Source organism: Cherax quadricarinatus, chromosome 4 (genome assembly GCF_038502225.1).
Source record: "Cherax quadricarinatus isolate ZL_2023a chromosome 4, ASM3850222v1, whole genome shotgun sequence".
Classification (NCBI taxonomy): Eukaryota; Metazoa; Arthropoda; class Malacostraca; order Decapoda; family Parastacidae; genus Cherax; species Cherax quadricarinatus.
In genome coordinates, this window is record NC_091295.1 from 8,745,130 (window position 1) to 8,767,421 (window position 22,292).

At 38.4% G+C, this 22,292-nt stretch overlaps 1 protein-coding gene across 1 annotated transcript; it reads left to right on the top strand.

The window, feature by feature from the left end:
• The first annotated feature begins 1,758 nt into the window (after positions 1 to 1,758).
• On the top strand, positions 1,759 to 16,925 carry LOC128684215 (uncharacterized). Its single transcript, XM_053770376.2, has 3 exons — positions 1,759 to 2,272; positions 14,093 to 15,446; positions 15,547 to 16,925. Exons 1-2 carry the CDS (start codon positions 2,156 to 2,158, stop codon positions 15,215 to 15,217), a joined length of 1,242 nt encoding a protein of 413 aa, XP_053626351.1. The 5' UTR covers positions 1,759 to 2,155; the 3' UTR covers positions 15,218 to 15,446; positions 15,547 to 16,925.
• Positions 16,926 to 22,292: the final 5,367 nt, after the last annotated feature.

The following is a 22,292-nucleotide window of genomic DNA, read 5'->3' on the forward strand; positions in this document are numbered from 1 at the left end:
TAAAATTAACAGTAAGAGTGATAAAATTAACAGCAATAGTAATAAAATTAACAGTAATAATGATAAAATTAACAGTAGCAGTAATAAAATTAACAGTAGTAATGATAAAATTAACAGTAACAGTAATAAAATTAAGAGTAATAATGATAAAATTAACAGTAACAGTAATAAAATTAACAGTAATAATGATAAAATTAACAGTAACAGTAATAAAATTAACATTAATATATCGCAAGGGGTTCTTGAATGGAGATATCGTAGGATAAGGTAGACACACTTGTAGGATGGTAGGTGTATTGTCAGACTGAGATGAGAGATGGAGCCCGGTGCCTAGCCTGTTCACGCCTTGTAGGTCTGCCGCCGAGTGAGGACGGGACAGAGGGATCACTGCCCATGTGTATCCCTATGACGTCACACAAAGCCAAAGGCCTACGAGGGATCTCGTGTCTAAAGCACAGGGATGATACTAATATGCTATGCTATATAATACTGGGAATACAGGGATCAGCAACTATGCTGACAAATAATGATAAAATTAACAGTAACAGTAATAAAATTAACAGTAAGAATAATAAAAGTAAGAGTAAGAGTGATGAAATTAACAGTAATAATGATAAAATTAACAGTAACAGTAATAAAATTAACAGTAATAATGATAAAATTAACAGTAACAGTAATAAAATTAACAGTAAGAATGATAAAATTAACAGTAATAGTAATAAAATTAACAGTAAGAATGATAAAATTAACAGTAACAGTAATAATGATAAAATTAACAGTAACAGTAATAATGATAAAATTAACAGTAACAGTAATAAAATTAACAGTAAGAATGATAAAATTAACAGTAACAGTAATAAAATTAAGAGTAAGAATGATAAAATTAACAGTAACAGTAATAAAATAAACAGTAATAATGATGAAATTAACAGTAATAAAATTAACAGTAATAATGATAAAATTAACAGTAACAGTAATAAAATTAACAGTAAGAATGATAAAATTAACAGTAACAGTAATAAAATTAACAGTAAGAATGATAAAAGTAAGAGTAAGAGTGATAAAATTAACTGTAAGAATGATAAAATTAACAGTAAGAGTAATAAAATTAACAGTAATACTGATAAAATTAACAGTAACAGTAATAAAATTAACAGTAAGAATGATCAAATTAACAGTATAAGTAATAAAATTAACAGTAACAGTAATAAAATTAACAGTAAGAATGATAAAATTAACAGTAAGAATTATAAGATTAACAATCAATAAGGAATGATAAAATTAGCAATAAGGAATGATAAAATTAACAATAAAGACGAAAAAACTAACAATAATGAATGATAAAATTAAACAGTACGACATATTGCCACATAATGGCGAATATTATCTGAGAGTCACAATAAGTTTCTTGAAGACTCTTGTGTGTTTACACTCTCATGTGTCGTCCTGTGTTCTGATGTGAATATTTTCGTCACTAAATATTCTATTATACGCAACACATTTTTTTTTGTATTTCACAACATATGATTAGCTAATCGTTGGTATTATTTTTTTTTTTTTGCAGATTTTCATCAAGTTTCGTTATTTTTTGAGTCTATGTAATTCGTTTGAACACTGATTTTTTTGCCTTTGTTTAAATAATATTGTCCAGCTTTTGCGATGCTAATATATATAATTGCGCATATTGGATCCTTCAGTTTCACAAAACTTTTTGTTGTTGTTATATTGAGACTGATTTACAAACATTTGAAAAAGAAAAAGCGTGAAAATATTGCAAGAAATCCATGTTTTCTCGCTGTCTGGGGTAGTGAGTAAGTGGTGTACCCGCACTGACCTCACCACATGGGCGCATGCGCCACCCACTGGCAGTCAAGTCTTCATTGGTCGCTTCTCGCCCCGCCCATACTGAGTACCCCGACCCCATTGGTACATATCATCGTGACGTAATCACTTATCTTCCTGCGAGCCAATCATGTTGGGTAGCTAGGCGGTGACGTCATAAAGTGCAGGGGATCAAAACCGGTGCCCGTGTTTACAACCAGTTAGTCACACGCGCACCTGTTGAAGGGTAGCAGGTAACCACGGAGGCCCGCGCCCGTTGCACGTGCCCACACTCGCACGCGCTACCTCAGGTTCTCGTGTGTTAGTATTGAGAATGTTGCCAGGACTGTGCAGTAGTGAGGAGTGCCGTGATGAAGCCACGGGACAATATGTTTTTGGCTCAATGCTTGTCAGTGATAACTCTGTCACCCCGTACTCTGACGCCACACAGGTGAGGATATAACTCTCGTCTCCTCAAAAATCATGTACTGTTGAACTGCGAGATGTAACACTAAGTTTCTATTGACACGATGAAAGAATATTTAATTCTTGATAAATATCACTTAATATTCCCTTCCCAGAAATTATCAACATATCTTTATCTTTAAAAACTCACATCTTGAAGATACCGTAATGTACCAGTGGATGACACCAAGAACATCTCGTGCAGTCACTGCCAGGAGAAGCATTCTCTAAACTGCACCTATAGGAAAAAAGGGAGTTATAATGTAGTATAAAGATTCTTCTCTCAGGTGCGAGTTAGTTGGACACTGTCACTCATCCTCTGAGTGAGCAAATCATCTTAATAACATCATATATCAGCTCAAATATCTGACACATGATTCGTGATATCAACTCTATCCTTAGCTGTTATAATATACAGGTATCAATACCATTATACTCACAGTATCATTATCTAGAGGCATAATTATCATTACAAATTACTGTTATGTAACTGTAGCAATTCCTCCATATTTATGCAAAATGCTACGAACCACAGTTATATGATACAACTAGTCTTATACTCTTGAAAGTTGTTAGAGTCTTAGATACAGTACCAGAGAGTTTATCTTTCTGTTCATACATTTAACTGATATAAGGTTACTTGGGTGGAAATATAAGATGTGTGTGGCTGGTTTATTGTACACCCGCGGCTCATCCTGTGAGTGGCTAGTTTATTGTACACCCGCAGCTCATCCTGTGAGTGGCTAGTTTATTGTACACCCGCGGCTCATCCTGTGAGTGGCTAGTTTATTGTACACCCGCGGCTCATCCTGTGAGTGGCTAGTTTATTGTGCACCCGCAGCTCATCCTGTGAGTGGCTAGTTTATTGTACACCCGCAGCTCATCCTGTGAGTGGCTAGTTTATTGTGCACCCGCAGCTCATCCTGTGAGTGGCTAGTTTATTGTGCACCCGCAGCTCATCCTGTGAGTGGCTAGTTTATTGTACACCCGCAGCTCATCCTGTGATTGGCTAGTTTATTGTACACCCGCAGCTCATCCTGTGAGTGGCTAGTTTATTGTACACCCGCAGCTCATCCTGTGAGTGGCTAGTTTATTGTACACCCACAGCTCATCCTGTGAGTGGCTGGTTTATTGTACACCCGCAACTCATCCTGTGAGTGGCTGGGTTATTGTACACCCGCAACTCATCCTGTGAGTGGCTGGGTTATTGTACACCCGCGGCTCATCCTGTGAGTGATTAGTTTATACACCCGCAGCTCATCCTGTGAGTGGCTAGTTTACTGTACGCCCGCAGCTCATCCTGTGAGTGGCTAGTTTGTTGTATACCCGCAGTTCATCCTGTGAGTGGCTAGTTTATTGTACACCCGCAGCTCATCCTGTGAGTGATTAGTTTATACACCCGCAGCTCATCCTGTGAGTGGCTAGTTTACTGTACGCCCGCAGCTCATCCTGTGAGTGGCTAGTTTATTGTACACCCGCGGCTCATCCTGTGAGTGGCTAGTTTATTGTACACCCGCAGCTCATCCTGTGAGTGGCTAGTTTATTGTACACCCGCAGCTCATCTTGTGAGTGGCTAGTTATTGTACACCCGCAGCTCATCCTGTGAGTGGCTAGTTTATTGTACACCCGCAGCTCATCTTGTGAGTGGCTAGTTATTGTACACCCGCAGCTCATCCTGTGAGTGGCTAGTTTATTGTACACCCGCAGCTCATCCTGTGAGTGATTAGTTTATACACCTGCAGCTCATCCTGTGTGTGGCTAGTTTATTGTGCACTCGCAGCTCATCCTGTGTGGCTAGTTTATTGTGCACTCGCAGCTCATCCTGTGTGGCTAGTTTATTGTGCACTCGCAGCTCATCCTGTGTGGCTAGTTTATTGTGCACTCGCAGCTCATCCTGTGTGTGGCTAGTTTATTGTGCACTCGCAGCTCATCCTGTGTGGCTAGTTTATTGTGCACTCGCAGCTCATCCTGTGTGTGGCTAGTTTATTGTGCACTCGCAGCTCATCCTGTTAGTGATAGCGCAAAATAAAACTGTATAACAGAGGTAACAATGGGTCTTCATCAGACACTCAACATTGTTAATCACTGGAAAGAAATATTAGTCATACTGTGTTTTACAATGACTATAAGCTGTAGTAAACAGTACAATAAGGAATACAATCTCAAAAAAACTGATATCTTATTACCACTAATTTATTCATAATGTTGTACACAGTACAGCTAAGAGCATTATCTCATAAATTTATCTTATTACCACTAAATATAAAAAAATGGTCAGAATTAGGGAAGCAATCTCTATAAAAACAGTTTATTCATCTATTGACGCAAAATGTGGATACATCCTCAAGATTTAAGATATACATATTATCATTAACAATAAGGTTTTTTTGCCATATCCGGTAAAGTTTGCATGGACACTCTGAGATATAATGTTCCAATGCATGATCTTGTCTCTGTCCACGTACTTCATGTCACTGTCATCTCCATACAAACTGTACTGCCAGAGATACTTATAACCTAGCCTCAGTCTATCACTAACATCTTGCAGTCTACTCACCTTATTACTTTCTCCTTAAATATGTTTAACTTGACAATTTACATTATAACGGATAATGAGTCTGCTTGTTCCTGTCTGTACTGTTTTACTTCAAGCTCGTTTGCTGGTTCTTTTCTGACGATGTTTCGTTAACTTCTGTTTAAAAAACCAAAGCTGTTGTTATCATTCTCTTTATTTAATGTTTGTTTAACTAATTCATCAACTTCGTCATGCTCCTGGAGGCCTATGTGAGAGGGTGTCCATAGAAGCTTGACTATAACCCCTTTCTTAATAATTTGTGTATATCTGTGACTAGCTTCATAAACAAGTATGATACATTCAGGTCTCAGGTTATTTAGAGCAAGTAATGAGGAGAGAGAGTCAGTTACAATTACACCTTGTGGTCATAATTTCCACAAACTTACGAGTATGACAAACAGTTTTTTTTTGTAAGGTGGACGCCCAGTTATTAATCCTAATACACCTCTGTACGTATTATAGTACCATCAGGTTGGTTTACAATAACAGTAGTTCCCATCCTCTCACTGTCAAGTTTAAGGGAGTCATTAATGTAGTCTGTGTGATAATCTTCTTTGATCTAAGGTCGTGTTTGTGTTCCAGAAAACTGATTTTTGAAAGTAATCGAAGTTGAAGATTGTGCATGATTAGTTTCTTGGAAGGATAGGTGGACAGTGATATCAAAGCTGTTATGTCAGGGTCGGGGGAAATGATGTAGTTTCCTAACATGATGAAGTTCATGTAGTCCAAACTTTTGTGTGTGTGTGACTCTTCCATTAATTATATGTTCTAGTAATTCTTTAGAGACAATATTTTGATCACCAGGCAGCACTTCAGTATTATCATAACATTGATTTCACGTATTCTATCAGCAATACTAGGTGTACTTAATTCTTTTCTCATATTAAGTATTTTGGTAGTTATAGAACAGCCCAGAATAATTCTCAAACCTTCATTTTGTGTTTTTTTTTTCAAATCTTTCAACGGTTTTTACGTGTTGCAGGACTAAACTGGTGCATGGTAATATATCAATGATCTTATATATGGGATGTACATTATTTTCGTAATTCTAGCATTTATACCATATTTGCGATTATGCCGTTCAACAGTCTTGAACGCTTTAAATCTATCCCTACACTGTTGGTTAATTTTATTCCCAGCTATTAGCGTACATGGAACAGTAATACCTAGCTATTTACATGACACATCATCAATATGACACATCATCAATATGACACATCATCAATATGACACATCATCAATAGGTCTGCCACTGATCTTTAATTTTCATGGTCCACTTTTACGATTACCAATGCGTATGTTAAACACTTTGGTCTTTTCTGCAGAAATTATAAGACCAAGGTTGTCAGGGCTGTCTGTATATGATTTAAAGCAGAATCAGGTTTCACTGGAACCAATAGGAATTGTGCGGCCTTAGAGGACGGGGAACGCGACGGTACCCATCACACTGTACTATGCTCACTGACAACTTTGATCATAGCTGTGTCTTGCATTATCAAACAAACATTTAGTGTGACAGATATTCGAAAGGCATTATGTACCGAGGTCTTTCTAGTGAATTGGTGGTGGTATTTTGTGAGGAGGAAACGGAAAATTTCTTCTGAGTCATAGGAGGCTTAAGTTAGTTTAGTTAAGATTCATCAGGAAACAGTTGTTTTCTGACGAAGGTCTTAATAGCTCAACAGAATTGTTGTTACAATCGTCAGAAGATAGGAGTGGTGTCTCCTGAAATGTGTCTTAGCCAAATGATGACCCGCCACTGGTGGTGTTGGTCATCTGACTGAGGCCTTTCACTGGCTTACCAGTCCATCCCTTTCAAAATTAAGGTTATGATGATAAGCATAGTAGCTCAACAGAACTTCTATTACACCTACTTGAATAACTTTACTGAACACTTAGTGGCTGAGTTATAGCTGGCCATATGTTAATGTTGTCATTTAACTGCTCTGAAAGATACGTTAATTGCGCATAAAACATTTAGTTTTCCACCAGAGATTCCGTTTTACTTAAGTAAATGAAACGTAATGTAAATCAATAACAATGTCTCTATTTCGTAAAATTTATTTACGCAAACATATATATTTTATTATAATGAGCATATCGCAAGTACCAAAGACTCCTTCACAAGTACCAAAGACTCCTTCACAAGTACCAAAGACTCCTTCACAAGTACCAAAGACTCCTTCACAAGTACCAAAGACTCCTTCACAAGTACCAAAGACTCCTTCACAAGTACCAAAGACTCCTTCACAAGTACCAAAGACTCCTTCACAAGTACCAAAGACTCCTTCACAAGTACCAAAGACTCCTTCACAAGTACCAAAGACTCCTTCACAAGTACCAAAGACTCCTTCACAAGTACCAAAGACTCCTTCACAAGCACCAAAGACTCCTTCACAAGTACCAAAGACTCCTTCACAAGTACCAAAGACTCCTTCACAAGCACCAAAGACTCCTTCACAAGTACCAAAGACTCCTTCACAAGTACCAAAGACTCCTTCACAAGTACCAAAGACTCCTTCACAAGTACCAAAGACTCCTTCACAAGTACCAAAGACTCCTTCACAAGTACCAAAGACTCCTTCACAAGTACCAAAGACTCCTTCACAAGTACCAAAGAATCCTTCACAAGTACCAAAGACTCCTTCACAAGTACCAAAGAATCCTTCACAAGTACCAAAGAATCCTTCACAAGTACCAAAGAATCCTTCACAAGTACCAAAGACTCCTTCACAAGTACCAAAGACTCCTTCACAAGTACCAAAGACTCCTTCACAAGTACCAAAGACTCCTTCACAAGTACCAAAGACTCCTTCACAAGTACCAAAGACTCCTTCACAAGTACCAAAGACTCCTTCACAAGTACCAAAGACTCCTTCACAAGTACCAAAGACTCCTTCACAAGTACCAAAGACTCCTTCACAAGTACCAAAGACTCCTTCACAAGTACCAAAGACTCCTTCACAAGTACCAAAGACTCCTTCACAAGTACCAAAGAATCCTTCACAAGTACCAAAGAATCCTTCACAAGCAACAAAGAATCCTTCACAAGTACCAAAGAATCCTTCACAAGTACCAAAGAATCCTTCACAAGCAACAAAGACTCCTTCACAAGTACCAAAGAATCCTTCACAAGTACCAAAGAATCCTTCACAAGCACCAAAGAATCCTTCACAAGTACCAAAGAATCCTTCACAAGCAAGAAAGACTCCTTCACAAGTACCAAAGACTCCTTCACAAGTACCAAAGACTCCTTCACAAGTACCAAAGACTCCTTCACAAGTACCAAAGACTCCTTCACAAGTACCAAAGAATCCTTCACAAGCAAGAAAGACTCCTTCACAAGTACCAAAGAATCCTTCACAAGCAACAAAGACTCCTTCACAAGTACCAAAGAATCCTTCACAAGCAACAAAGACTCCTTCACGAGTACCAAAGAATCCTTCACAAGCAAGAAAGACTCCTTCACAAGCACCAAAGAATCCTTCACAAGCAAGAAAGACTCCTTCACAAGTACCAAAGAATCCTTCACAAGCAACAAAGACTCCTTCACAAGTACCAAAGAATCCTTCACAAGCAACAAAGAATCCTTCACAAGTACCAAAGAATCCTCCACAAGTACCAAAGACTCCTTCACAAGTACCAAAGAATCCTCCACAAGTAACAAAGAATCCTTCACAAGTACCAAAGACTCCTTCACAAGTACCAAAGAATCCTTCACAAGTACCAAAGAATCCTTCACAAGCAACAAAGACTCCTTCACAAGTACCAAAGACTCCTCCACAAGTACCAAAGACTCCTTCACAAGTACCAAAGACTCCTTCACAAGTACCAAAGAATCCTTCACAAGTACCAAAGACTCCTTCACAAGTACCAAAGACTCCTTCACAAGTACCAAAGACTCCTTCACAAGTACCAAAGAATCCTTCACAAGTACCAAAGAATCCTTCACAAGTACCAAAGAATCCTTCACAAGTACCAAAGACTCCTTCACAAGTACCAAAGACTCCTTCACAAGTACCAAAGAATCCTCCACAAGTACCAAAGACTCCTTCACAAGTACCAAAGAATCCTCCACAAGTACCAAAGACTCCTTCACAAGTACCAAAGAATCCTCCACAAGTACCAAAGACTCCTTCACAAGTACCAAAGAATCCTTCCCAAGCAACGAAGACTCCTTCACAAGTACCAAAGCCTCCTTCACAAGTACCAAAGCCTCCTTCACAAGTACCAAAGAATCTATCCCAAGCAACAAAGACTCCTTCACAAGTACCAAAGAATCCTTCCCAAGCAACAAAGACTCCTTCACAAGTACCAAAGAATCTATCCCAAGCAACAAAGACTCCTTCACAAGTACCAAAGCCTCCTTCACAAGTACCAAAGCCTCCTTCACAAGTACCAAAGAATCTATCCCAAGCAACAAAGACTCCTTCACAAGTACCAAAGAATCCTTCCCAAGCAACAAAGACTCCTTCACAAGTACCAAAGAATCTATCCCAAGCAACAAAGACTCCTTCACAAGTACCAAAGACTCCTTCACAAGTACCAAAGAATCCTTCACAAGCAACAAAGTACCTCCCTCTCACTCTCCTGAATGAAAGGTAACACTGCTTCCTGTATTATTTTGATCACGCAGGCGATTCAGTGCAAGCAATTTATTTTTAATAGATAATTAATGCAACAATCCTCTATATATACACCATATATACCGAGGGAATACTTTAATCCTTATTTTTATGGATTAAAAGATTCTTGGCTGGTGGTTAACAGTTAACAAGTTGGCTTAATAATCCTCGTTCAGACCAAAAACTTGAATTAACCCCGTGACCAACCATCCACTTCCTCTTCCTCTCTCTCTCCATCTGGTCATTAACATCTCTACTTAACTAGCAATTCATCACTATTGAATGACAAAGTCTGTTTACTTCCTAGTTATTCTTGTTATTTTTATTTTTAGCAAACATCTTTATTCTTAACAAAATCTCCTGATAATTGCTCACTAATTCTTATAGTTGCTCTTATTTTATACTTCTTCACTTCTTTAAACTTCTTTTTCTTCTCCATAAGCTTTCTTGTGAATTTTTTTTTTACCGCGTACGAAAAATAAAAGTATCAGCATTTTTCTTAACCCCGTCTCACTTAACCATCTCACAAATAAAGAATTCGAGTCATATTACTTTGGCTGTAACAATTAACCCACAATATAGAGAGGTAACTTTGCACGATGTTTCGCCCAGTCTGAATCATTATCAAGTTAAAATTAAGAGAGAAAGTGGGAGAAAAAACAAAAGACAGGTCAGGTACGGAAAAATCCCAGGTCAAGTTAAGTGACGTATATTCTGATGATTAGAGTCTTGGATAATGTTCTGTGAATGGTAAGAATTAACTTGAAACAGCAACTAAAGATTCACGTTAAGAATGTCGTGTTTAAGAGAGGATTCAACAAAACAGCGCCACTGATAGCTACAAGAGGGATTAGATAACTGTTACAAAAGGACCAGGTCAGTTTACACACTATGTACATTGTCTCTAATATGACAGGAAAGTGACATAGCGTCATCCGGCGACTAGAATACACAAATAACCTACACATAGGAGACAAAACTTTATGATGACGTTTCGGTCCGACTTGGACCATTTACAAGTTACACTGTAACTTGTAAAGATTATTTACAAGTTACACTGTGACTTGTAAAGACCATTTACAAGTTACGCTGTGACTTGTAAAGACCATTTACAAGTTACACTGTAACTTGTAAAGATTATTTACAAGTTACACTGTGACTTGTAAAGACCATTTACAAGTTACACTGTGACTTGTAAAGACCATTTACAAGTTACACTGTAACTTTTAAAGATTATTTACAAGTTACACTGTGACTTGTAAAGACCATTTACAAGTTACACTGTGACTTGTAAAGATCATTTACAAGTTACACTGTGACTTGTAAAGACCATTTACAAGTTACACTGTAACTTGTAAAGATTATTTACAAGTTACACTGTGACTTGTAAAGACCATTTACAAGTTACACTGTGACTTGTAAAGACCATTTACAAGTTACACTGTGACTTGTAAAGACCATTTACAAGTTACACTGTAACTTGTAAAGATTATTTACAAGTTACACTGTGACTTGTAAAGACCATTTACAAGTTACACTGTGACTTGTAAAGACCATTTACAAGTTACACTGTGACTTGTAAAGACCATTTACAAGTTACACTGTGACTTGTAAAGATCATTTACAAGTTACACTGTGACTTGTAAAGACCATTTACAAGTTACACTGTGACTTGTAAAGACCATTTACAAGTTACACTGTGACTTGTAAAGACCATTTACAAGTTACACTGTGACTTGTAAAGACCATTTACAAGTTACACTGTGACTTGTAAAGATCATTTACAAGTTACACTGTGACTTGTAAAGACCATTTACAAGTTACACTGTGACTTGTAAAGATCATTTACAAGTTACACTGTGACTTGTAAAGACCATTTACAAGTTACACTGTGACTTGTAAAGACCATTTACAAGTTACACTGTGACTTGTAAAGACCATTTACAAGTTACACTGTGACTTGTAAAGACCATTTACAGGTTACACTGTGACTTGTAAAGACCATTTACAAGTTACACTGCGACTTGTAAAGACCATTTACAAGTTACACTGTGACTTACAAAGACCATTTACAAGTTACACTGTGACTTGCAAAGACCATTTACAAGTTACACTGTGACTTGTAAATAGTCCAACTTCGTCATACACTTATGTCTCCTATTTTTGGGTAATTTATATACTTTTCTTACGCTTTTTAAGTCTATTAGAGAACAGCCAGCTTTACCCATATTTTGAAGAGGTTAAGAGGAGCAGATAATCAATTAGATACTTACACAGGAAGTGTAAGTTTTGAATTGGAAGTGTTTGATGAAAAATGAATTTAATATTCAGAGGAAGAAGGATGTTAAAATTTCGTATATTGGAAATGTAAGAAAGCAGAGAACGAGAGTTTTTATTGGAAATGCGCGTTTACTAAGTTTGTTTAGCATGACTCACGAAATTGTAATAATACGATTGTAAACAAATCACAAAACGAGTGGGACTCGAACCCCTGGCAGTCAAGTCTTAAAACTCACAGGCCAGTGTGTTAACTACTGGTCCATGCCGGTATAACAAGATTCAACCAACTAGTTATATTTCTATAAACCATAGAGAGGTTAGCATGGACCACCACTGAAACCACAAATGCAGGTTTTTATAAATGAATCCCACACCACCGTGGCTGTGGCGTGCTCTAGCTCAAGTCCCTTCAAAGCAGCCATCATGATTCACGAAATCATAATAACTCAATTGCAAACAAATCACAGAATGGATGGGACTCGAACTTATGGCAATCCAGTCCTAAAACTCAGTCTGCCACAGGTTCAAACCCCACCCCCATTCTGTGATTCGTTTAGCATGAGAATAGATAGAGTTTACGCAACTTGGAGGTTCACCAAGACGAGAGAATGATATACTTTGATAGATCATTTTAAGAGTTGAAAAATTAAGTATCAGAGACGCACGAGTGCGGAGGAAGAGAGGAAGAAGTACTTCTCTTGACAGATAATGCATGGGACGAAAATTTGTGTTTACCATTCTCATTTTAACCTGATACGTGAAAAATTAATGCTAAGGACATCAAGAAAGGGTTAAAAAGTGACCAGAGTCATGTATCCAATTTATTACTATAATAAAAAAGAAACGCTAAACCTATAAGGATCATACAGCGAAGTGTCCAAAGAGCGAGGACATGACATACTTATTAAAGTCAGAAGGAAGGAGACTCGCCAACACCACAAAGTAGAAGAGTTTCAAATACTTCACATAAAAGTAAGAACAAGCATAGGAAAGAGAGGTAATAGCTACACCAGAGGTTTCAAAATAATACTAACCTTTCAAGGAAAAAGTCTTTAAGAGTCTTCACAAAGACGAATGAGGTCAGAAGAACCACCAGAAAGAACACGGAGGTAAAATAATACTTCCTTGGCCTTCTTTCTGAGGTAAGTGCTAAAAGGAGTAAGGGTATTCTAAAATAATCCCAGCTAATCCTTTCTGCCATACTAGAATATATTAATTATGCCGCTGACATTTAAAAGACATGTCATGCCGATGGCTTTTGGAAAACAAATCATGCCACTGATGTTTGTAAGGCATAAATCATGTCACTGCCTTTTTAAAAGTATAATGCCACTGATATCTGGAAGGCATACATCATCTTACTGACCTCCTGGATTACATAAATCATGCTGCTGGCATTAAAAAGATATAAATTATGCCACTGACGACATTTGGAAAACAAATGCCCATGGTATGATGTTTTCCTTGTAACAACTTAAGCCTCTTCTGAACTGCAACTTCAATCTTGAGTGGCTCATGAAAAATCATGATACCCATTGGGTTTAGGCTGCTGTGTAAATGCAAATTTGACAATTTACTAACATAGCTAATACACTTGGAAATGTTAGTTTCTGTGCTAACACTGGAGAATGCTTCTTCTGACCAAATTTTCAGTTTGGAGTGGCTTTTCCTCAAAAAAGATTTGAATTTTTTTTTTTTCGAGCAGTGTATATTTTAATTTTCGTGTCGAAAGAGGCTAGTAACCCCTTCTGTATAAATTACTAAATGTAAAAAAGAAAAACTTTCCGGCTTTCCTTTTACGTCACCTTGCCTCGGTGGGGGGCGGCCAGTACATTAAGAAAATAAAAAACAGACAAATTGGTCTCTGTGCAATAACCAGAGAATATCTCTTGCGACGACTTCCAAACTTAACGCTGCTGCATCTTCATGGACGTTCCGAAATGTTTTTGACTAACTGGCCATTTTTTATTGAAAAATAATTGGAATATCAGTTTCCATGCAATAACTTATGAATGCCTTTTCTCATTGACGTCAAGTCTTCAATGGTGATATTTATTCCACTGCAACTTATGCCAAACTCAGTACTATTTCTTTTTAATGCATTTTTCGGAAAGGTAATTTACAGAGTGCATCGCTTTAAGCAGAACTGTGGTCTGCACATATAGTGCCTTGCTGCCATGCTGGTATGGTCTTAATAACGGCCAGACTTTCTTTCTGTGTTGCGTCTCAGGACTTAATTTTAATATTTCGTTTATTCGTTTGGGTGTAAGAAATATTGTGTCGTGTAAATATGCTCATCATACCAATGATGCTCTGTTATTTCCAGACAAAGAAACATCCGCCCAACCATGTGAAGCGTCCTATGAATGCCTTCATGGTGTGGTCACAGCTGAAGCGACGGCAGATCGTCTCGCAGACGCCGGACATGCATAATGCTGAGATCTCCAAGCAGCTGGGGCGCTGCTGGAAGCTGCTGGCTGAAGAACAACGGAGGCCTTTCCGAGAAGAAGCTCAACGGCTCAAGATTCTTCACCGCTTGGAATATCCAGACTATAAGTACCGTCCGAGGAAGAAGAACGCACGGACCTGCCAGCCTCCTCTGCTCTCTGTGGCTAAGGGTGGCGATACGCTGAGGGGCGTGGCTGGCGGAGGTGGTGGTCGCGTCTGTAAGTTAAGAGCCCAAGAGACTTCTCACCCTCTTCCAGCCCATTCTGCAACCGTCAGCAAAATGCGAGAATGCCTTTTTGTCTCTAACCTCAAGAAAATGGCAAAGATGGGTGCTCCTCTCGGGTCCCCCACAGCACCGCTGGAAGATGAACCCCTTGTGAAACTCCACAACACTCACCAGCCTACTACCCCCTCACACGACTTTCCAGATTCTCCAGAGAGTGCCAGAACATTTGAAGAGCGTTCATCTCATGTTATTAAGTGGAATGCCAAGTCTGAAAATTCCACTAACCAGTTATGTCCCCAAGTTGGTGAACCCGAAGGAGAATTTGGATGGCCTAATTATTTCTTGAGCTCCTCAGCTGTAATAAATCAAGATATTAATGATCTTCCTGACGACCCACCAACTCTCGCTGATTTAGACAATATAGGAATGATGGATTTAGTGCCACTGTCACCTGATCTCTCCTTTGATCTCAATAGTCTGAGCTCTGACATTGACATCTGGACGACAACTGACTGTGACCCAGTAGAGCTCTGTAACCATCGAGACTTGGCCACACCGCCAACACCATCGGCAAGAGTTGGACACGATGGATCTCAGCCTGAGTGGGACGATGGCATCGATTCTTTTGTCGAAAGCTTACAGATTACTTACCAGCCTCTTCAAGTGACGAATTGCTCTTCCGTTCCGCAGTCGGCTGCGTCAACTGCAGCGCCTGCGTCAGCATGGCTTCGTCCAGCTTTAGAGGCGTCTTACTCTTTAGGAGACCCAACAAGATGAGCGCTGTGCCTCAGTTCTTTGCTCTCACTTTGCTGTTTGGCGAGCTGGACTCTGCCACTTCACCGACCCTCTGTGAACATCTGGTAATTACACCGCAACATATCCACCAATTCTAGCAAGAAGCTACGGAGAATGATTATCACTGGATGACTCTGATCTCAAACTTTGGCCAAAAATCTTGAAAATGTGTGATTTCTGTCTCTGTTCAACCAGCATTGTTTTCCTTCTGGTAAGTTTTACAGCCATTATTTTACTTTATTATATAACGAATCTCTCGCCAAATGTACATATCAAGTTTTGTGCTCTGATTATGCCTCGCTTTTTTCCAGGACAAAGAAGAAAGAAGCATTTCTTCCATCGTGTTGGTCCAGAAGTCCTAGGCTACTGTAATTTTGTATCACCCGTTCTCACTCTTCAGCCTCGCTCATATCCCCCTATACAGTGACGTCCTCAGGTTGTCTCAGTATATTGGCCACAAGTTCTCATATTTCTGTGATAAAAAAGAAAAAAGTGAAATTCTAGTCTTTTTTTCCAGTCGGTGCAGTTCTCTCTGGAATTTCCTTTGAGGCTTTACTTCGTTGAGGAATGTTTACACGATCTGTTTATTCAGATGAGGAAATGAAATGAGTCTAGTGAGTAACCTGGCATCAGAACCCTGGCATCCAGGTGAACTTAGGAGAGTGTGATGGTGAACCATCTGAATATTTGATACCTGTGTACCTATTTTCTTAATAGTAATGTTCAGATGTTTATTGTGCGCTCAGCTTGAACGGACAATAAAATATTCGTGATTCAATATGTGGGAGATCAACAGTGTTGTATCTCCCTGTGTATGTTAATTTTTATAAGAGTTTTTATGACGCTGATTTTTTGTATATGTATATAACAATAGAAATTCTTATACTTTTACCACGTTGTGAAAATGAATGAAGCAGAATCATGAGGGAGAAAGATGCCAGTGTTAAGTTATAACTTAAAGAATCTGTAGTATTTACCGCATTTATTTTACCATACACAGAGCTTCTTGATGCTTTGTTCATTGTATACAACTATGACGTCTCTGTTGACTCTAAAATGCGGTCAATTTGTGTTGGTTATGTTGCCTTCTCTGGTATCTGTGACATTGTTGGGACTTTTTCGACTCATAACTTTGTGAGGAATACTGACTTGTTGGTTAATGGGGCTTAAGCCTACAAACTACACGAAGATCATTAAGGCTGCATGCTACTTAATTATTCAAGATTTGTTTATCATAGTCACGAATATAAAACAGCGGTTCACTCATTAAAACATTTTTGTCAATATACGATAAACATATCGGCAGTGAGGATACTGTGGAACAACGTTATAATGAGATAACTGTTCTTTGAATGTTAAAAGTGGAACAATTTATATTAAGCTCTTTGTAATATTATATACGTTGTTCACTAGAAATAGTCCCCATACTGGTAGTATTTATGGGTCTTACCGAAAACCTTGCTCAACTCAACGTGAAAAATTATTAGATAACTTTAAATATGTTCGAGTGAAGGTAACAAGAGTCTTATCACAACGTGGTGTTAGTTGCTGTTAATAATAATGAGTGGATTTTGTTGTCTAGAACCTAGTAAGACGAACTGACACCATTATGCTACGGTCTAGGCCTGGTTAACCGGTTGAATTTCTAATTCTGGCATTATAAATATAAATATAAATATATATATATATATATATATATATATATATATATATATATATATATATATATATATATATATATATATATATATATATATATATATATATATATATATATATATATATATATATATATATATATATATATATATATACACACACACACACACACACACACACACGGGGGAAGTTGAATGATAGTTCTAGGCCTTTCGTGCAGCAATCAACACATCATCAGGATGTCCGAGCTAATACGATCCCAGTGGATGTATTCACTGGAGTGAGGGAAGGAGGGAGAGAGAGAGAGAGAGAGAGAGAGAGAGAGAGAGAGAGAGAGAGAGAGAGAGAGAGAGAGAGAGAGAGAGAGAAGGGAACACGAAATGCCCCCAGGCATACCACTACCCATTACCTGGAGTTTACCTGAAGGGGGTTTCGGGGGTCAACGTCCCCGCGGCCTGGTCTGAGACCAGGCCTCATGGTGGATCAGGGTCTGATTAACCAGGCTGTTACTGCTGGGCGCACTCAAGCTGACGTACGAACCACAGCCCGGTTGGTCAGGTACTGACTTTAAGTGCCTGTTCAGTGCCTTCTTGAAAACAGCCAGGAATCTATTCGTAATCCCCCTTATGTATGCTGGGAGGCAATTGAACAGTCTTGGGCCCCGGACACTTATTGTATTGTCTCTCAGTGTACTCTTGGAGCCCCTGCTTTTCATCGGGGTAATGTTGAATCTCCTGCCGAGTCTTTCTTTCACAGGAAGTGATTTTCGTGTACAGGTTTGGTACCAATCCCTCCGGGACCCTCCAAGTGTATATTATCATGTATCTCTCTCGCCTGCCAGAATGGTTGAACATTATAGCATTAGAAAAATACCCACAAGCGCTGATATTGTAATAGCAGCCTAAACGAAAGTAACCTGGCATTTATCAAAAATTCCGTCAGACTCCGTTATAAGTAATTTTACATACATAATTATATTACCAGTGACATGGAAGTCACTGGCAGTTATAGAGTACCGTCAAAGAGAAAGCGGGTCCATTTAAAGGGACGAGGATTATTATTATTATAATCAAGGGGGAAGCGCTAAACCCGGAGGATTATACAGCGCCTGGGGGGGGATGTGGAAGGCATTCAGGCTTAATTCGGGGAACTGGAGCACAGATCTAATTCCCTAAATCAAGAGCCCCTCACCAACATCAAGGAACCTTCCTTGAGGGGAAGGGACGAGGAAACGGGACCATTTGAAGGGGAGACTTCAATAAGTTATACAAAGGAAATAGAAGTCTCCCCTTTAAATGGTCCCGTTTCCTCGTCCCTTCAAATGGATTCGCTTTCTCGTGAATGGTACTCCATAACTGCCAGTGACTTACCTATCACTGGCAATATAATTATGTAAAATTACTTATATCATAGCGGAGTCTGACGGAATTTTTGATAATTGCCCCGTTTCGTTTAGGCTACAATTACAATATCAGCGCTTGTGGGATTTCTTCTAATGTTATAATATTCAACCTCTCTGGCTATGGGTACTGGTATGCCTGGAGGTATTTCCTGTTTCTCTCTCTCTCTCTCTCTCTCTCTCTCTCTCTCTCTCTCTCTCTCTCTCTCTCTCTCACTCCAATTCAAATTTTTATTTCTTTCTAGTTTACAATGTGGTTGACATGTTGTAGATAGGTAGTTTACAGTGTGTAATTACAATAATGATTTGCAGTACAAAGACAGCCACTGTCATGCCCAGGCATTTCGGGAAGACTAAATTTAATGGGTTACAAACTACTTAATACTAGACAAATAGATTATTGTTTGTTAAAGTTGTACATCTGTTTTTATAGATAGCAAACAGTAAATTGACTCAAATTATAATATGGGAAAATCACAATGGGACAAGTTGAAAGTAGTTTACAATGAGATTGTTACAAGTGAGTATAAGCCAGAACAATTTGTGCAGGTATTGATTTTTTACAATGTAGTATTGAGTAATGTAATGAACTTTGAGCATCTATTTTTGAAGATTTGAGATTTAGGTGAGTGACACTGTGATCCTTAGCACAGTTTATGGAATGAAAGCTGTTTAGTTTTGGGTGAGTAGGTGATCTCTGAGAAGAGTCTTGAACTGTTTTGCAGACAGGGGTCTTTAGTGTTCTCTGGCAGTGAATTCCAAATCTTAGGGCCCTATATGTGCATAGCGTTTTTGTAAAGGGAGAGATGGACACGAATGGTATCAAAGAGTAATCTGTGTCTTGTATTATGGTTGTGTTCTGTTGCAGCTGTCAAGGAGGAGTTTAAGAGGAGGGTTTATATTATAGTGCAGTGTCCTATGTATGTAGTAGGCACAATAAAAGTGTGGGTGTTTTGTATATTGAATAAGTTAAGACTCTTGAATAGTGGCGGTGTATGCTGTCTTGCGTTGGATTATTATTATTATAATCAAGGGGGAGCGCTAAACCCGTAGGATTATACAGCGCATGAGGGGGGGATGGGAGGTATTCAGGCTCAATTCAGGGAACTGGAGCACAGATCCAATTCCCTAGATCAAGAGCCCCTCACCAGCGTCAAGGAACCTCCCTTGAAGGGTCTCGAGTTGCAATTTGTTATCAATCGGACTAATGTTTTTTTGTTAGGTTAAGTGTCTGAGGTGATTTACTGTAGTTGAGCGCCATGTATACACTCCATAGGTGAGATAGGGGTAAATGAGTGAGTGGTGCAGAGCAAGGAGAACTGATTATGATACATAGTACCATATCTTTGACAGAATGCCTACTGTCTTAGAGACTTAGAAATCTGCTGTATGTATGTCTGGAATTTGAGACTGTTGTCAAGGTGGAGTCCTTGAAATTTACCCTCCGTGAGTCTAGAAATGGGTGATCCGTTTATCATTATGTTAAGCCGTACATTTGAAGCCCTTTTTCCAAACTGCATGAAGCAGGTTTTGTCTATATTGAGAGTAAGCTTGTTGGTCGTCATCCAGGTAGATATTTTCTGTAACTCAGCATTTACAGTGTTAGTATGAGTGGATTTGGGTGAGAGAAGACGTAGGTAGTGTCATCTGTAAATAAGGGTTTGAGGAGTTTAGATGAGTTCGGTAGATCATTGATGTAAATAAGAAAGAGAAATGGGCCAAGGACATTACCTTGTGGGACACCAACAGTGACTGGTTGTGTGGCAGAGTTAGCTCCATTTGTGCATATATACTGGTTTCTGTTGCTAAGGTATGTACTTAGGTAGTTGAGAGAGTGCCCTCTTATTACATAATAAGTTAACTTTAGGTGCAATAAGTCATGATCAGCTGTATCAAAAACTTTTCGTGGATCAATGAAGATTCCCAGGGAGAGTTCTTTGTTTTCGAGTGCTGTACGTATTAGTTCTAGCATGCGTATTATAGCATCATTCGTGATTTTTTTCGGCCTGAATCCAAACTGACTGGGGTTGAGTATGTTGAGGGAAACTAGGTAGGAATAGACTTGTTTACGAATTAATTTTTCAAAGATTTTAGAAAGAAAGGCTAAGTTAGATATAGGCTGTAGTTGTTCAGGTCAGTTGGATCACCTCCTTTCTGGATCTGGGTGACCCTTGCTATTTTGAGAATTGATGGGAAGGTGGAGGATTCAACGGATTTGTTGAAGAGAGTTGCAATAATTGGTGATAGTACATGAGAAGCTTTTTATACATAAAAGGTGGTAAGTTATTTAGGTCCCCTGCCTTGTTCTCAAGTGTTTTGATGATGAGGGAGATTTCTGTTGGGTTAGTTGGTGATAAAAATAGAATATTTGTGTAGTTGCCAGTGAGGTAGTCTGTTGGTTGAGTATTTGAGCTTGGGATTCTGCTCGCTAGATTGTTTCCTATGGTCGAGAAGAAGACATTAAATTTGTTGGCAGTATCAGTTGGATGGAGGAGAGGTTCATCTGGTTTCGTTAAGTTGATTATTCTGTTAATGGGTATCTTTTTAGTTCCTAGAATTTCAGATAAGGTTTTCCAGGTCTTTTTCCTACCACCTTTCACGCTATGTAATCTGTTTTTATAATACAGTTTTTTTTTACCTACTTATCAGGTTGGTTAGTATTGATGAGTAACGTTTAGTCTGGTCCCTAGGTATTACCCCCAGTTTCTACTGCTTTTCACATAGGTGGTTTTTATTAATGGATTTGAGGATGCTGCTTGTTAGCCAGGGTCTGTTAAGTCTCTTACATGTGATCTGCTTAGTATTTTTTTTTTTGTTTTTTTTTAGGACATTGCACGTTATAGAGGTATTGAGTCTTTTCTAAAAAGTTATTAACACATTCACCAGTATCTGGGTAGATTGCTAGCTCGGTTTGCCAGTCGATGTTACTCATTTCTGTAATAAAGTTATTAATAGATGATTCATTATGTACTTGGAAGGTGATTTTAGTTGTGTCTTGAGGCAATTTATTTAGGTTGGTTACGAGAAAGGTAGGATAGTGGTCAGTTGTGTTATCTGTGATTATGCCTGATTTTAATGGGGATATTGTGTTTGTCCAGATGTAGTCTAGTAAAGGAGACACTAGTATCCGAAATTCTTGTAGGTTTTGTTACTGCTGGCAGAAGTAAGCGGTTGCTCATTGTCTTTGTGAATTCAGTTACTAGTGGGTCATGGTCATGTAGGAGATTTATATTGAAGTCGCCTGTGATAATCAGATGGTGTTTGTTCATATGTGCATTAGTTATTATGCTTCTTAATTTTTCACTAAATAAGTAAATATTAGACTGAGGTACTCTTTAGATAGTTCCACCTGTTAATTTTTTTTTTTTTTTTTTTTTTTAAGATCTCTGGATTTAAATTTAGCTGTAATATATTCTCCATGTTCATCCCTGTGCAAGTATTATTTATACATTCAAGTTCATCAGAGTAATATATAGCTGTTCCACCTCCTTGTTGGTCTGGCCTACAGTTGTGTGTGGCTGTGTAGCCAGGGATGGTATAGATATCTGTACCACCACGCTTTAGCCAGGTTTCAGTGAGAGTAATGATAGTCATACTGGCATTTAGGAAATTGAGTAATACTAGCAGGTCATCGTAGTGTTTGTTGAAGGATCTGACATTGTAATTAAAAATGGTAATGTTGTTATTTGCTCTGAGTAGTGTCCTGGCTTGGTCTGCTGTATAATAAGAGCAGTTGCTGCTAGGGTCATGTAAGTCATTTACTAAGAGGTTGATATCAGGATCAATGTTTGTAATCATAAGATTAAAGTTTGATTCTGGATGCTTAACTTAAGAATAATGTAGGATGCTTAACTTAGGAATAAAGTAAGATTAAGGATGCCTAATTGGCAGAGTGAAGTTGGCTTTTGCGGTCGTTGACTTGAGTACTGTGACAAGTATTAGGTACAGCAGATTGTGATATTTGAATTTATAATAGGTAGTTAAATGTACTTGAAGTCA

Bases quoted from the DNA above. Each gene is read 5' to 3' on its own strand.
- LOC128684215 (XM_053770376.2), top strand. From the start codon at position 2,156: ATGTTGCCAGGACTGTGCAGTAGTGAGGAGTGCCGTGATGAAGCCACG. The intron at 2,273-14,092 runs GTGAGGATATAA...TGTTATTTCCAG, and splicing joins CGTACTCTGACGCCACACAG to ACAAAGAAACATCCGCCCAA.